Source organism: Hippopotamus amphibius, chromosome 8 (assembly GCF_030028045.1).
Source record: "Hippopotamus amphibius kiboko isolate mHipAmp2 chromosome 8, mHipAmp2.hap2, whole genome shotgun sequence".
NCBI lineage: Eukaryota > Metazoa > Chordata > Mammalia > Artiodactyla > Hippopotamidae > Hippopotamus > Hippopotamus amphibius.
The window spans coordinates 99463885-99481743 of NC_080193.1; the positions used below are offsets into that span (position 1 = coordinate 99463885).

At 46.7% G+C, this 17859-nt stretch overlaps 1 protein-coding gene across 2 annotated transcripts in view; it reads right to left on the reverse strand.

The window, feature by feature from the left end:
• Positions 1-1683: 1683 nt before the first annotated feature.
• NRP2 (neuropilin 2) overlaps positions 1684-17859 on the reverse strand; it is a 112931-nt gene continuing 96755 nt past the window's right edge. For both annotated transcript variants that reach the window (XM_057744367.1, XM_057744366.1), the window contains exons 16-17: positions 7024-7074; positions 1684-5003 (exon numbers count right to left, since the gene is read on the reverse strand). In XM_057744367.1, coding sequence (XP_057600350.1) covers positions 4699-5003; positions 7024-7074 — 356 coding nt within the window. In that variant the 3' untranslated portion in view covers positions 1684-4698. The remainder of the gene's footprint in view (positions 5004-7023; positions 7075-17859) is intronic.

Below are 17859 nucleotides of genomic sequence, written 5' to 3' on the forward strand. Positions count from 1 at the left end.
AACGTATATAAGTTTCCAAGAGGGACTTCCCTGGTGGTCCAGTGATAAAGAATCCGTCCTGCAGTGCAGGGGAAGTGGGTTTGATCCCTGGTCGGGGAACTAAGATCCCACATGCCTCGGGGCAACTAAATCCATGTGCCACAACTACTCCCCATGTGCTATAATACAGACCCCACATGCCCTGGAGCCTGTGCACCACAACTAGAGAAGAGAAAACCCACGTCACAACTAGAGAGAAGCCCATGTACTGCGATGAAGATCCTGCGGGCCGCAACTAAGACCCAATGCAGCCAAAATAAATAAATAAATAAATAGTCTTTAATATTAAGAAAAGTTTCCAAGAGATATATTGTATTATATCAGATTCATTAGGTTTCATTACGGTGTGTTGTTGACTATAAAATGGATAAGTTGTATTTAATATAATTAACACAAATCTTGTAACATCAGTAATAAATAGCCGTGTTTTGCAAATATGAACTCAAGTGACACAAATATTATACCTTTAATATCTAGTAATTCTCTATCAGAGCTATGCGTTTATTGCCCTTGTCGAATTTTGCCATAAGCAATCCTTATTTTATGAGCTTGGGCTGTTTGCTTTCTGTCCACTTCACTGGAGTGTAAGCTCTAAGAGCTTACAAAATCAGGAAGTGTTCTAAAACATTTCTTGAATAAATGATTGAACTAAATGTGAACAGAGTTTCAGGACGGGGGCAAATTCAGCTCTGGTTCACAGCTTAGAGCCTCCCGAGTGTGTGGCGGTGGGAAGTTCATAGTAAGGCTTTTCCGTCTTCCTTCTCTGGAAACTTGTACTACCTAGGAGTGTGCTCAACCTCCTTCAGCTTTCCCTGGCAGAAGTCTAGTTTGTTTTGAATCCAATAACCCACAGGTGGAAAGATCCCTGATCATACTGTGAAGCCAGGCTACTCCTTCTTGCTCCTAGACCGGAGGTTCTTACATTGGCAGGCGGATTCCCAACCACTGCGCCACCTAGGAAGCCCAACCAGAGGTTCTTAAACTTGAAGATGCATCAGAACTCCCCTGGAGGGCTTGTTAAAATGTGAATCTCTAGGTTCTCCTCCCAGAGTTTTTGATTCAGTAGATGTGGAGTGGAGTCTGAGAATGCACGCCTCTGACAAGTGCCCGAGTGCGGCTAGTGCTGCTGGTCCAGGGACCGCACTTTGAGAAGCACTGTTATAGACCTTGAAATCACCAGAGACATTGACAAGCAAATGTTTGAGCAGGAAGGAAGCAGCAAAGAGTCAAAAACTGCAAGGGACTGGTGATGTCTAGGGAGGAGGAATGTTTGTAGGGATCACAGTCTCGGAAATCTACCAGGCGAGGCTTTGAGCTAAAGTAATCCACCTGGCCAGGTAGCCAATCTACCTTCTAACGTCACATAAAAGTGCTGAGAAGCGGATTCACTTTGGTGTACCTCAAAAGCTGGTACAAGAGTGTAAAGCAATTATATTCCAATAAAGAGCTTAAAAAAAAAAGTGCTGAGAAACATTGTCCCAAGAGAGTGACCAACCATTCTGATTTGGCTGGGATTGAGGGGTTTCCCGGGACACGGGACTTTCACGCTAAAACCCAGGAACATCTCAGGCAAACTGGGATGATTTGGTCACCCTGAACCGAAGTCTCTTTGTCTCCAATAAAAAAAACATGCAGAAAAATATCTCTGGTATAATGTTTATTTAAATAGTAATCTTAAAAAGGCTTTATACAAATCATATAAACACAGTTTGACATTGTTGTTTATTTTTTACATTGAAGAATCACAGTAAAAGCTCTCAAGTTCCCTTGATCTGGCTCAGCCAGCGAATGGTCAAATACCTTTAACTGCAAACCTTGGAAAAGTTAATCTTCTGTGTGACAGTTTAACGTTTTCCCTTGTTTTCTTGCCATTCATGCTCATTCCTCGGACCCTCAGCCCTGTCCACTCCCCATCCCCACCTAAGAGAGGAAGCAGCCCCGTGGCCCTGTGGACCGCCCCGTCCGGGAGAGCATGGAGGTAACGTGTCATTCAGTACAAGGCAAAAAAGGAGATCAATACTGTGAGCTGGGTTTCCCAAAGGGAAGGACTCAAGGAGACGGGTCAGCTAGCCTACCTGCAGATAGAGACAACAAGTGCACCGGGCTGGCCCCTGGCCAGGTCATAATCAGGTCCCGCTGTCTTTCTGTCTTACAACAGACCAGCCGCCAGTGCTGGTGAGGTATCCACATGTAGCCCTGGATGGCTTGCTTTTTGTTCAGCACTCAGAGCCCACTCAGGGCCTGAAACCAGCCAATGGTGAATATGGATACAGGCCTGTTAGAAGGATGCAGGTTGAGCTGTATATAACTTAGAAGTGAACCGCAGGCCAGAGACAGGGTTGGTTTCTGGGGAGTTGTAAAATGGCCCACGGGACATGAGAGGGCCAGGACCCTCAGTGTCGGCTTTTGAACTCTCTTCTTCTGCAGGCAAGTCTGGAACCCCCTGGACTTGCTAGCTTCCTGAATACTGAGTTACACGGGAAGGTGAAGAGGAAGGTGGGCTAATTAAGAATCTGCTTCTGCCGCACGCCCAGCTCGGCGGGGGCCTGAAGCTAAGTCCTCGGGCTTGACAGCTTTACTTTTCACCTCTAACTACCACTGTGCCAACGAGTGCCGAGATCAGGAGTGACACTTGGGCCCTAGGTCAAAGTCACAACACCACCACTGAGTCCCACGTGACCATTCACATACACAGTAGATACAGAGAACTCAGAGGCTGGCAAAGACACACACATATGAATAAATAGCTGTCGGTATGAACTCTCCCCCTCTGCATACAGAACACTGTGACATCACCATCTGAACTAGCATCTCCATAAGTTAACATTTAAAGGAACCAGCCAGTCCCATTCACCCTTCCCCTTTCACTTGGGTATGAGACACATGAAATCATGGGTGACCATAGCAGCAAAAACGGTCTGACAGTTTACTACTGATAGGCAATAGGCTGGGCATACTGTCTGGGTTTCAAATGTATCTCCAGCACACAGGCAATCCTTAGGCATTCCTACAAAATCAAGATCTGGGTCCTGACGCGGACCGTCGTATCCTCCACACAGTTTCACGCGATTCCGGATGCCTTCCCCTCGACAGCAGTTGAGGGTCACCTGGGGCTATGGCGACCGCTCGGGTGGCAGGGCTTACTCCATCTGTAGGATCAGTGGTGCGGGGGACACTGGGTGTGGAGCCACCGGGTTGGGGAAGAGGAACAGAGGAATGCCTTAACTTGTATGGTATTCACTGATTTCTACACAGAAGGAAAATAGGCTTTTTTTCTTCATTTTTTTCAAGGCACTTAATAAAAAAAATACAAACATTGCTGTGTGTGTGTGTGTGTGTGTGTGTGTGTGAACATAGGTCTCTCTGGGGCTGAAGGATTAGCACTCTGGTCCACAGTGCTTGCCGTCTTCTGGTTAGAATCAACTCGTGGACATCCTAGTTCTGATGCTTCTGAAAGGCTGAGGTGGTGGCTGTCCCTCTGAGGAGAAGTCAGTGTTTACCAGCCTTTCAGAGACATGGACTTATCAGGATGTCTCTGACAGTCCTCGCAGCCTTTGCCATCACGTGATCACAGCAGACGGACGCTCTCTCTCCACTGTGCTCCTTTCCGGCCGGTGGTGACCAGTTACATCTCACTGATGGAGAAACGTACTAACAGCCTGTATTTTCCCACCTGCATCTCAGACAATATCAAACAATGCTGTTCCCCGGGGCTTAGAGACCTGACAAATGAGCATGTGTGCATGTGTGTATATGTATCTGCTCGCGTGTGTGTGTGGTGTGTGTGTGTGTGTGTGTTTTAGAAGAATGCAGAGGAAGGAAAAGAAAAAGCAAAACCACCACCAGAGGCCCCACAGAGTAGCCTCACGGCCACAAATTCTGGGTCTAGATTGAGTGACTGGCTCCTGTTCACAACACACGTTAAGGCTTGTCCGCTTCTAACATGGAGGTGTTTCTATGGATTTTGATGTGTGACGTTTCCTTTCTGGTTTGTTTTAAATCGCATACAAGAAAGAGCTGTTCATGCTGACCCTAAAATGGCAATCTTCCCCTGGATAAAAAAAGTTAAAGGCAACAACATCCTACTGAAATGCTAGGACTGGAAACGGCAGCTTGTCCAGCTGGCGGGCAGAACCTACACCACAGCAAATCCCGGAAGTGACAAGACGATCGGAGGATGGGTTAAACTGGACAGGTTTTGAGGGGGAATTTTTTTTCCCTAAAGCTGGAAAGTCTGAACAGACCCTTTGCTTTCCAAGTGTTGATTAGAAAGAGAAAGCAGAGACTGTTGATCCCTGCTCTGCTCTACACTGGAAAAGTCATTCTCTTCTGCCTCTTTGAGTAGCTCACAGACCAGAGAAATAAAATAGAATAATAACAAACTCACAAACAAAATAGAACGGTGACCCCCAAAGAGATGCACTCCCATCTTTGTCCCAGCAGTGATTCAGCCATGAGGTCCTAGGTGGGTCACAACCCCTTGAAAGGCTGCATCTCCCCTCCTCCCTCGACTCACCCGTCTGTTCTGTCCACACCCTCAGTATTCTGGATTGGTTTGATCGAGATTATGGCATTCAGTTTCCAAAGCAAAAAAAATTGTAATCTTCACTAGCCCCTCTTGCTGGAATGAAACGTCAGATGTGATCTGGGTGCAATCCGTCAGGCCTCTGAGCAGCACTTCTGGTGGTTCATCTTGACCTTGTGCTTGAGGCCGTCGTAGAGCTCGAAGTTGTAGTTCTCCAGCGTGGTGCAGCTGCGGGAGCTCAGGCCCGAGTAGGAACAGGTGCAGTAGAGCAGGAGCCCTGCACACGTGGCCCCCAGGAGGACACCCAGCGAGCTCATGGCGATGATGGTGATGAGGATGGGGTCCAGGGTGTAGAGCCAGCTCTTTTCTTTGTCAGCCAGAGGGGCCCCAGACCCGGAGGTCGGGGAAGAAGTGTTGCTCCAGTCCACCTCGTACTCATCTAGGACACAAAGGACACGAGAGACTGCAGACACTGCTTCTTTCAGGGTGAAATAACTGAGGCCCCCACAGCCCAGTTCAGAGGTTCTTCAGAGCCCAGGGCTAATCTGTAGGGCTCTGGAACTACGCTGCTTGGCTTCAAAGCCCAGCCCGGCCTCATCCTAGCTGTGTAAACTTGGGCAAGTTATTTAACTTCTCTTTGCCTCAGTTCTCTCATCTGTGAAATGGTGTTACTAATGACTTCATTGGGTAGTTAGGAGGTTTAAATGAATTAATATTTGCAAAGTGTTTGGCATCCAGCACATAGTAAGTATAGTCTAAGGATCTGATACTGAAAGAATCTGATTCACATCACGTGAGCTCAGATTTTCGCAGAACCTTCAGGGTGCCTTTGGAGCACCTGGGATGGCCCTGTGTTCTAGGCACCCTTCTTTCTTTGCCTCCTCATCCCTTACTTCCAACTGCTTCAGCTTACATCAAAGGACAGGCTGAGGCTATTTTCACATGATGAGCTTCCCAAGTTAGCACTCCTGGCCATCCAAGCAGCAGATGTTTTTTGAGCCACCAGAACTCTCGACCTGAATCTCACCTTACTGCTATTATGGGCCCCACCCCCAGAATCGGATGTTGAATTCTAACCCCCAGTAACTCAGAATGTGACCATATTTGGAGATAGGGTTTTTACAGAAGTAATCAAGTTGAAATGAGGTCCTTCGGGTGGGCCCTAATCCAGCATGACTGGTGTCCTTATGAAAAAGGGAAATTTGGAGACAGATAAATTTCTGTTGTGTAAGCCACCCAGTTTGTGGTATGTTGTTATGGCCACCCCAGCAAACTAATATACTTATATTTCTATAGTGTGGCCAAGGCATGATCACATTCATGGAGAATTTCGTGGGACTTCCTAATAATCTCATGAAGAAGGCAGGGTGATGTTGTAATTTAAAAAAAATAGAAGAGGAAACAGAGGTTTTAAGAAATTAAATGACTAGGTAACTCAAGTTCCCAGAGTTAGCAAGCAGTTAAACTAGGAATATAAATCAGGCTTTCTACATCCGTGTCCCTTGCTCTTTCTACCCCATCTTAGGGCTTCTGCTGCTTGATCTATTGCAGCCTCTCTGTGAAGGCCAATTGTGCAGCTTTGCCCATAAAAGGAATGTTAGACCAGGCTTTGCAGGGAGAGTCTGCATTCAGTTAACAAGGTGCTGTTTGGGTTAGTCACTCTGTTTCTATAACTACACTTGAAGTGTTTAATTAAGGTCAGGTTAAAAACAGCTGCTCTATAAACTGCTCTTCTTAAAGGCATCAATCTTGGTCTAAAGCTGTTCTTTGAGGGGAACCTTGGTGATGTCTCTTGGGGATCAACTCTGGCACTCAGAGATGCCCAGAGAGACCTGCGCTGCTCTGAGTCAAGGGAAGATATTACATCTGTGTGTTTGCTCAGCGCCCTCCGGTCAGGACCCTTCAGCCTCATGAAGTATGTGTATCTGAAGTAGGAAAATAGAGCTTGGAATAAATATGAAAACATGAGATGGGCAGTGTGGATGAGAAAATTAAATCCTACAACAAGCCCCGACTTGAGTCTTGGAGAGTGTGAGAGGGTTCCTGAAAGCTGTGGAATTGGAAACCACAGCAGGCGTGAGAGAATATTCACATTGACGCTCATTCACTCGGCCCCTTTTGGAAGGAGGTCAGTGGGTTCAAGCAGTGACACCTATAGACGAGCCTGGCTTTCCTCCTAAAGGGCTTATTCAGATTCAAAGTTCATCAGTTGAAAGCTGCCCAAAGTAGACCTGTTTCAGGTTAGGCAGAGGGAAATCCATAAACTTTCTAAATCTCTAAATTTGACCTTGACAGAGCAATTGATGGTTTCTTCATTCCTCTCTGGATCCTTGTCACTTATATTTCTGGCTGATAGTTCTAAATTCTGGCCCTCCAATACTCTGGGCATTATTTTTGGTGATGTCTTTATAGCCAAACTTGAATTTCATGATTATCTTCTAAATCATAGCAATACTCACCATCAATTTCATCCTCGTAGCCCTCTCTCCCATGTATTTCTGGGATGTCCACTATAATGAAAAAGAAAACAAAAAAGTTATAAGAGTTCTACTGGCATGGCTAAAAGGCAGAGATGCTACCTTGCTGAGAATGGCTGCCCAGCACTGTGGGCAGCTAGAGAACCACATCTGCTTCTAGAGCATTTAGTGTGTACATTACTGGGTCCTCTCCCCTTCAAATGACTTGTTCTTCCTTCCAACAACAACCAGAAGAACAGAAACAGTAAGAAAGGCCTCTCCTGCCAAGTAGATGCTCCCTTGTGTCTTTATAGTGGCTGTTGCTTACAACCAATGTAGGTCTGAGTCCATCTAAGGCAGCTTCAGCGGTCTCTCAGGTCCATCGTGAGTTGCCATGAGTGTGATGTCCATTTGGTAAAACACACTGCCCCTCCTCATCTGCACGCATCCAAGTGGACACAAAGTACAAGAATCTCTCTCCTGGATTTCAAATTAAATGTAATTTAAGGAAATCACATTTCATCGTAATACGTTTCAGTGCAGAACTAGAACTAGAAAGATTGTTATAACATCTGTCTACCTCTGCATATCTGTGCTCATATGTCTTCTCTTCCCGTCCCAGTCCATTTGTCCCATTGGCTTTCTTCGTGGTTTAGAATAGATCAGACATGGGCATCCAATCTGACTTGCCCAGGCTTGAACAGAGCTAAGTTAATTTACTCTGAATTTTCTCCAGTATTATCACGGTCTATCTTTTTCTTTTTGTATGATAATTTCTGGGGGGAATGGGAAGGATAATAAAGGTCTCTGTTCACCATGCTGTCCATCTTATAGAAACCAGAGCCAATAGCAATTACCTGTCTTAAATGGTTAAACGTTAAAAAAGAGATTCGAATATGTGGTGAAGAAGAGGGTCTTATCATTTCTTCCTCTCTCACAAGTTAATTATGCCTGTCCCAGCTGCCAGGTCAAAATGGTGCCAGTGAATGTATGTGGCCCTTCAGGAGTTTCAACCCAAAGTCAGGTGAACTACCTTGATGTCAGCACTATAAATTTATATTAAAAAATCAAGGCTTAACACAAACCCCAAATTCCAAACAGCTAAAGTATCAAACAAGAAGAATAAAAGAACTTCAGACCAGCCTGAACTTCTCTCTCATCCGCACAACATCTCACTTGACCATGACCAGAACGGAGGACCAATCCATCACTGTCACACTTGACATTCAGTCTTTCCCTGGAGGCAGTGGTTTTCATCACGTTAGAAGTCTTCCTCATTCCTAGCCAGAGTGCTAGAGCACATTCTCATCCTTCTGGTTGCCAGTGAGGGAGGTGGAAAACAACTTGCCAAGACCCCACTTGGAAGGATGGACATTCTGTGGCACCAGTTCTCCCTAAATCCAGCCTGTTCTGGCATGTTTATAGCACAGCAACTGGCACCCGCAGGCCACGCCAGCTTCCCCACCTCAATGCCCATCCCCTGTATTATTCTCTAGGCCTCTACCATGAAGGCTGTGTCCTTGGAATGAAGATGTAAACGTGAATCAACAAGAGGCAGGTGGTGTCTGTCACAGGGATCAAACTGGGCTGAAGAAATCAACCCAGAGCTTCTTTTTTTTTAATCTTAGGAGGAAAACAAACATGGAAGAAAACCATCACATTTCCAACAATTAATCATTTTTATGGGATGCTCATATGTCTTAACACCTTCATGGTTAAAAGATGCAGAACATTGGATAAGAGTATGTGGATGAGCACCGGACGAAAACTGTGGGGCGCCTGCCAGTGACTTTTGGGCCAAATTGTGCTCTTGCTTTTAGGGATTCAGTCTCTGCCGAGGATGTGACAAATTCTTGGAGGCGAGAAAGCCATCTTGCTCCATCTCACACCCTCAGGGAAGGACTCTTAAGACACTATTGATCACAGGCTGGAATGGAGTGGATGTGGCATTGATCTTGGAGGAAAAAATGGTAAGAGGAATGGCTGTGAGAACATTTTGTCCCAGGAGATCACAGCCTCTCGTCTCTGTGGGCAGAGGACTGGATGAGATGACCTCCCAAGAATAGGTCCATTTTTAAGGTTCTATGAAATTGATTGCCAGATGTGACATATTTCTGCACCTGGAGGATCAAAGGCTACTTCAGGTGAAGTACACTTTTGAGGCTTGACTTGGCTTTTTGCATAATCGCTGCTCCCAGGAGTTTGGGTGAGTGGGAAGGGGTCGAAAAAAGGATAAGTTAATCAACATTTTCAAAAGCGCATCTGTTCACAAAGCCTTAAAGAATGACACACTGGGGAAAACCCCAATAAAGGGAACATTTGTACAGAAAGCAATTTAATCTGATAGCAATTTTCTCTAGTCCTCTTGCTAATATTCTTTTTTTTTTTTTTTTTTTGCTAACATTCTTGATATCTGTGTTTGATTAAGAGCTTTGTTTCTCAGATGCCTCTTTGCCTTGCAAGGGCCACTTTCCTTTTCTGTTGAGCCTGGGAGGTAAACCTCAGCCTGTTTCCTCAGGATGCTGGCAGGGAGCGTGGCTGTCCACCAGATCCCTGTGGTTCTAGTAAAGAAAATGCCAGGGTGGGTTGGAGGGAGAAGGGGTGACCTAGGAGCTTAAGTCAGGGAGTGAAGGCAGCACTTCCCAGGGAAGGGGACGTGACAGCCCCAGGACGGAGAACTGGTAGGGAAGTGAGGTAGATGGCGAAAGACTGTGGGGGCCAGGGGCCTCGAATTCAATTTTTTTTTTAACAAGGAAAAACTTGGAGAGGACCTTCCAGGACCCTGTTTTAGTAGGTGGGCGTGTTTGTGAATGGGAGACGCATGAGGGAGAGTGGAATGAGCCCCGCCTTTACAACAACACGGGTCAGGAATAGATCTTACCACCCACATGACTTCCACTTTAACCTTTGTGCTCACATGACCCTGTTTCCTTCTGGGTCCCTGTGTGGATTCATACTCAGGTCAGTCTGACTCCGAAATCTGAATTCTGGCTCTCAGTACTGTGTTAGGGCCAGAGGACACTCTCTGCCCTCCGCTCCCCCAGGTATACACTCAAGTTCTCTGGGTGTGGGCAGGGCACTGCAAATCACCTATCGCATCCCTACCGCATTCCAACAAGGGTGTGCCTTTTCTTTATCCTGATGGGCTGCACACAGTCTCTGACTGTTTGCCTTCATTGCTGGCTCACCGCTTTGATGGCAACTCTTGGAGATGTCTCACGAATGTGAGGATGCGGGGATCTGATATTTGGGGCTTCACATTTTCCCATGACAGGCATTCCCCAGAGAGGGAAGGCTGATTTACATTATTCTTCAAATGGCAGTCTTCACTTACTATCTAACCAACCAATCAACCAACCCTCGCTTGTTAAGAGGGTTGACGACATGCCCAGGAACCACATGGAGGATTTTGGGAAACGAAGATGTATGGAACCCAGTGTCTACAGTTGAGGCCATCAGTGGGATTGGGAAGCAAGAACTCACCCATGCCAAAATAGCATAAAAGAAAGTGAGGTGTTGTGGAGGGGACTCTAAGTGCTGACGGAGTCCGGGGTGGGGACTGGGCAAATGAGGTTGGGCCACTGCAGGGAAAAAATGTGGGAGGGAGGAGGAGGCAGCTTTGAAATGGAGGCTGTTGCAAGGGATGGGGTGGGAGTGGGGAGTTCCAGCTCCTTTATCTGCTTGATGGATGGAGATGGTCTCAAACATGGCACCTCAGCCTTTTTACTTGCACACTGATCTCTTGGTTTGGGGCTTGGATTCATTTTTATCAGATCCACTGAGGAATTCAAAGAGATTGCCCTGCCAGGTCACAAATCTTCCACCGTGTATTTTCCTACATGAGAGGTCTCTGCCTGCCTCCCTTCACCAGCTGCTACAGACCAGAACAGTGTGAGGAAGAACTCATGAGTGTCTGGAAAGGAGTTTAACAGAGTTTGAGAAATCAAGTGAGTAGAGTAGCCACTACTTAAAAAACGAACAAAAACCCCAGTTCAACAAAACCTGACCGGGACTTCCCTGGTGGCACAGTGGTTAAAAAATCCACCTGCCAATGCAGGGGACACAGGTTCGAGCCCTGGTCCGGGAAGATCCCACATGCCGCAGAGCAACTAAGTCCATGCGCCATAACTACTGAGCCTGTGCTCTAGAGCCCACAAGCCAAAACTGCTGAGCCCATGTGCCACAACTACTGAAGCCCATGCACCTAGAGCCTGCTCTCTGCAACAAGAGAAGCCACCGCACTGAGAAGCCTGCGCACCGCAACAAAGAGTAGCCCCCGCTTTCCGCAACTAGAGAAAGCCTGCATGCAACAACAAAGACCCAACACAGCTATTAAAAAAAAAAAAAAATAAGACTCCACGCTTCTACTGCAGGGGGCGTGAGTTTGATCTCTGGTTGGGGAACTAAGATTGATCTCTGGTTGCGGAACTAAGGTCCCACATGCCACATGGTATGGCCAAAAAAACCCCAAACAAAAACCAACAACAAAAAAAACCCCATTAAAAAAAACCAAGGAAAAAACCACCCCAAAACGTGGTCATTTTAATATTGCCATTGCATCTCAGGCTGAACAGTCCCCTTGTTTCCCTCAGCATCTCTGAGAGGTGGCTTAGGTACCCAGTGAAGAGTGATTCAAGGTCTCACCTATCTCCGAGTATTCTGATTCTCCAGAGCAAAAGACCCTGTAGTGGCTAGTTACTAAAGCATCCTCTGGACTGTCTAGGAACCCCCTCTGCCCCAGAAGAGTCAAATATTCTCCAGCATCCTTGTCAGTAAATTGCAACACTTTGGCACAATTGGGGAACAGCCATACCAGTCATGAGCTGAGCCTACTCTAAAAAGATGCATTTCTCCCAGAGGGGTCTGGAACACTGCCTGGCGGTGTAAGACCACACACGCCATGCAGGGGAAACACCCCAGACACTCCAATCTGCAAGCAGAAAACTCCCCGAGTGTGGTTTAGGTCTCAAACAACAATGCCCTCTCTCATTCAGGTTTTCCTTTCTACCCTCTCTCTCTCTTTACCCACACACACAGACCCCCCCCTTTATCTTTCCTCATTCCCTCATTTTCTTCTGTTTTTTTTCCCCCTTAAATTAGGATCCTTTGGGGTTAGTTTGCTTTTCTGCAGTCACAGAAAAATTTTGATCTTCCCTTTCCCCATGTCTCATATGCTGTGGTTGCTGTGACTGTATTTTCATTGACATTGTTCTGTTTACTTTCTGCATCAAAAAAAGAGTTTCACAGGATTGTTAGGAGAGTGGGGAGTCTGCCCCAAACCACTGGCTACTTTTAGATAAGTGATTTAAAACCATCAGTCCCTGAGTCACTCGCACACTGATCAGGACACCAACATATGCTGGTTTTCTCTGAAAAGTCCCTTCCAGGCCCACTCTGAGCAGTGGCTTAAGAGGCCTAGTGGAAGCTGATGACAGTCTGGCCACCCAGAATGTGTAGGGGACACACTCCAAGGACAGTACCTGGAGAGGAGCAGCACAGGAGACAGAGGAGCACTGGACAGGGAGCACTGCCCTGGGAGGAGGCTGCCTCCTTCTCCTCCGAGCTCTGCCACTCCACCCAGGTGCGAGAGCCCGGACGAGTCTCTGACCTCCACGAGTCTCAGCTTGCTCCTCTGTAAAGTAAGCACTGATGTCCTGTCCTGCTCAAGAACGCTATCATCTTTACAGGAAGAAAATGAGAAAGCTCTGATGGCCTTTCTGCCGAGGGCTCCCTGAAAAGGGCGACTGGCTGTAGACAAGGCAACTCCTACAGAAAAGGGCTCACCACCCCAGTCTTTGCCCCGGGTCTGCCCTCTCCTGGATGCTGTCATACCTGAAGGCATCCACCTAACCTGCGCTTGGAAGGAGAAGACCATGCAAAGGACAGGTGAAGGGAAGCCGTGAGGTTCTATGTTTTCAATACTTGCTCACCTGGCCTAGGAACCAGACCTGCTAACGGGCAATTGAGGACCTGACACAGCCGGTAAATGGTGCCCCAAGTTTGAAGCCTCCAGCTCAGTGAGGCAGGGCTGACAAAATCTGGTGAGAAGCCACTTAACCCACATGTCCACTCAACCCACCAAACGGCAACCAGCCTTTAAAGCAAGGATGGAAGAGACACCTACAGAGGAAATCATTCGTTTTCACAGGCACCAGGTGTCATCGTGTCTACTTCAAAGAGGAAGAAATTGAGGAAGGAGGGTAGAGAATGTAGTCATTCACTGAAGAGCTGGGCAGTAGAACTGAGTCAGCCACATTTTGGACGCCTTGTTTGGGGCTGTGATTTATTTGGGATTAGCTCTTGGCCACTTGGAGCCCTTGTTGAGTTTGATTCCCAGTTCCTGAACCCCCAGAGTCAACGAAATCACTGAACCGTTCAGATGGGAGTAGCCTTCAGAAAATTCTCTCAGCCACTCTGTTTTGATCCCAGCAGGAGATGCAACACTGTGATCTAAATAAATGAGAAATTATGAAGCACTAGCAGATATTTCTTGGCCCTTCAGTGTGTTTAATTCGGCTTAGTATTTAGTGTTGGCTGAAGGTTCCTACTCCCTACCACACTTAATTTCCATAATTCAGTTTGTTCATCCCCAGTTGCTATAAGGAGCCAAAAGTTCAGATGTAGATCGAAACTTTGCCAAAGCTCCTCCATTAGAGTCAGGCTACTTGAGAGCCATTCATCCCGTGCTGGGTTTGGCTTGAGTTTAGAAACACCACCAGAAGATCCTTTATCATGGGTTTTTTTTTATCTCTTGGGCCACAGCCAAATCTACACAAAATCATGGAAAAAAAATATTTTTTTGGAGTTTGCAAATGGTTTCAAGCTGGAAAAGAAAAGGGGGCTTGGTTTGTGATAGCAGAAGACTTTGAACACGACTTTCTATTATTTTTAGTTGAATAACCAGGAAGAAACACTGAAAAGAATTGGAAATACCAACTGCAAACGAGGAGGCTGTGAAATGACCTAATAATACTTTCAAGTGTGGAGGCGGATGAGCAGCTGAGGCCAGAGCGGCCCCACTGAGCCCTAACAGTGGCGTGAAAATAAGGAAAAGGAGGCAGCCAGAGAAATGTGTAGCTGTAAACACAGGCTCCATGATTGTAGAGGCTGGAAAAAACCCAGTATGGCGGATGGAGGAAAATTCTGGAATCTTTGCTTTGCTCCAGGTCTTTGAAAAATCAGAGAGATTCTCCATTTCTGTAAGTGGGTATGTCCACAAGAAATAGGCTCTTCTTTTGTTGGCTACCTTCTCTTAGGGCATGAAGGTGGGAAAAAGAAAAGTTCCGAGAAAAAGTGTTCCCCTACCTCCACTGCATTCTTATTTTTTCCTGAGATGTTAGGGAAAAAGTCTCATATCTTCACATTTCAGGGAGTTTGCCAATAGGTTTTAACATTGCTTTTCTCTTCCAGTCCCCAGGTTCAAGAAGTGCATATACTGGAAATACTGCACAGGTGCAGAGGTTTGGTACAACCTGGGACAAGTGAAAGATGGAGGAGAAGAAACAAAATCGCATCCACTTTCAATGAGAAAAACAGTCTTCTTAAAGATTGTCCCTCTGTGTGGTAGGTCCTTGGGAAAAAACTCTCTATACACAGCGATCTCACCAACAGAGTCTGCTTTACTTGAAAGCTGGGCTCTTCTGAACACAAGGGTCCATGACCTCGTGATGAGATGTTAGGGGTTCCAAAAAGGTACCTCTCTCTGTACATTCAAGAGATGTTCCCCCCCCTAAAAGTTTGCTGGTGACTGAGAACTGTGGTTATAACATAAGAGAATAACTCTGACTTTAGGTTTGGTCTCCTGTAAAAATGTAACTATTTGGAGGAAGCAAGCCATCGAGCCTTTGGGTTAGGAATCTGATGTGCTTTTCTGGCAGGAGGCCTTGGCGGAGGGAGGCAGAGAGAGTGTAAGAATGTCCCAGGAGAAGAAAAGGGGCCACCGAGAGAGGGGGAGGGTGCAGAAAGGGGAGGGTGGAGGTTGATGCCGGCGGTGAGGGCTCAGGGCTTCCCACGGACACTATTGCTGAGCTTGCAGTCTGGGTCTGCAGTTGGCCGAGGCTGGCGAGGCACTTTGGGGGCTCCTTTGCAGCCCACGCCGGCCCCAGTCTAGGTCCTGGTGACTATATTCCCGCCTCGGTACCAGCTGTCGGAAGTGCCCCAGGGAAACGATGTGGGAGACCACACGGCCCCCAAGGTCCTTATGTCCCTTTTCCCAGCCCCGTGGTGGCAGTAGGGAGACACAAAGAGAGGAGAAGTTTCTTAACAGACTGTGCTGAAAGGCGCCTCGGTAACCAGCAGGCTGACTGAGATTAGGACTTTGGTCAAGGGCACCTCAGGCTCAAGGCTCCCTCCGCATTCCCTTCGTTACTAGAGCTGGCTGCTCTCTAGCGAGTTCCAGAGAACTCCATTCCAGCGTCCAGTTAATAAGTCCTGCCGCCTGAGAAAGAAACTGCTGCTGTTGAAAGCCAAGACCTGGTGCTCTATCATTTCTGCTCTGGATCAGAGCCTTTGCCTTTGGGCATGTCAGTTAATGACACTAAAAGGGTTCCATTTTGCAGAAGTACACACAGAAGACAAAACAAGATTGTGTGTGTGTGGTGACACAACTCTAGCTCACCCACACTTCACTCTCGTGCTGCTCCCCACCCCCCCGCCCCGCCCCGGGTGCCATCAAGAGTTATACCCAAGCCTCGTGCCCTAGAGGCAGCAGTCCTGGATTTTTGGCAGGTTGGAGAAAGCTCATAGAGCCCATATATGGCCGTCACACTATCCATTATGCTCAAGTCAAAGTCACATTCCTATGACCGCTTGGTATAAGCACACAGTAGAAATCAGGGTAGCAACTCTTAGAAGAGAGGGTGTTTTGAACTAATGGGTCCCTTGGCTTCTCTTCTACTTGCCTGTCCTCTCTGGGGCCACTTGGGGCTCGCAGCTTTGCCCGAACACTGAAACCTCCCCCTGCAAAACCAACTCACCTCTAACTACCTTTCCTCGGGTCACATTCGCTCAGAACCTCCTCGGAAAGAAGCTGGGCACCTCTTTGCAGCCAGGCAGCCCTGCTCCTCTCCTCTCAGGGCCATTGTGGGGGCCTTGGGTACAAGGCTTCAAGGACTGGGGACTTTCTGTTGGCACATGGACCTACTTGTGGCTGCTGGAATATTTTTGTCTGCAGCACAATACTGTGCACTGACCTTAAAGGATGTTTTTTACATGAATTTTTTAGTAGAAAACATAAATAAATAACAGCAAGGCACAGCACAGTCACTCTTTGAAGCAACCACGTGGAACTCATTAATCATGGAGAACAGGGCTCTGCCTGCTGAACTCAGGGATGGAATTAACTCCCAGGCCACAGCAGCCACAGCTCCAGCGAGCTGCCACTTATAGCCAGGCCCACAGTCTCCACAAATCGGCATTAAAAACAGTCCCTGCGATTAAAATTCCCTTCAACTAAAATTGTCCTAAGTCTTCCCTTGCAAGCACTCCACCCGCTTTAGAGAAAGAGAGAGAGAGAGTCACAGAGATTATGTGGCTTCTGCATGTGACAGGGGAAAATATGCAGGGTGTCCACTAGTTTGTTACCCTCTCAAATGGGGGCAGGTTCATTTTAAAGGTAAAACTCAGCCACCTGAAGTATCTTTTAAAATGTAAACAGGCACACCTTTTGATCCAGATATTCTATCCCAGAGAAATGTCCACTAAGAGGCAACTTCAAGGATGTTCATTGCAGTATTGTTTAGTTTTTCTTGTAAGTAAGAAAAACTAGACACAAACTGAATCTCCACTAGTAGGAGAGCAGTTAATAAACTATGGTACATCCACATGATATGAAATACTAGACAATAGCTAAAAAGGATGGGGTAAACCTGTGGGTGTGCAACAAAGTATCCTCAAGCCTTCGTGGAATGAAAAGAAGCACGTTATCTAGCAAAGTGAGCAAATGCCGATACCATTTACACAAAACCAAAGTAACCCCAACCAAAGCACACTGCATAATTAGACATGAACATATACGTTTGTAAAGGTATTAAAACAAGGCCTGGAAATATATACCTTGAACAATTTCTCATGGTTCCCTTTGGGGAGGAAAGTGGAACTGGTTAACAATGAAATGAACTTCTTTGGAGAAAAATTATTTGCACTTCTGAGGATAAAGTCACATATAACTTGTAAGTTAAAAACAGAAGAAAAGAAACCTAGCCAGATATGATCTTAAAATTTCCCCCAATGACCTTTTTCAGTATCAATAACCACTCTAGTCATGAGTCTCCAAGAATAGGTGTTTTTCCCACTCAATGACCAGCCCTGCCTCCAGCTCATCCGTGGCTGAGTCTTCAAATGGCCTTTCCTATTTCTTGTCCAATGCCCATGGGACTTCAGTTTTGTTGGGAGCTTGGAGGTCAGTGACAGCAAAGCCTAGGAACAATTACTTTATCAGAAAGAGAGCAGAAGTATTCTGGGTCTCCTGCCCACTGGGCTTGGGACAAGAATGGTTTCTGCTGTTTGCCCTGAAGCAGCAAGATTCTGCATTGCGCCATGCAGAAACCATGCTAGAAGGCGGTTTGCTCTTTGGCAAGTCCCCAAATCTTGTGTCTCTTTTATGCTTAACTTTGGGGCCAAAAGGAACTCCTCCACACAGAGCAAACATAGTCTGGCTGAGGCCTGTGGCCTGACGCCTTCTAAGGGCGCAGATTGTGTCTAACCTCGAGACACACTCCAGTGCACCTGATCTGTGTCAGGCTTCATTAAATCCTACACTATTCCTAGCTTTTAATTTATTTATATAAGGCGATCTTTCCCCTGCTGATTGTAAGACCATCAGCTGGTGTTCCCCCTTCC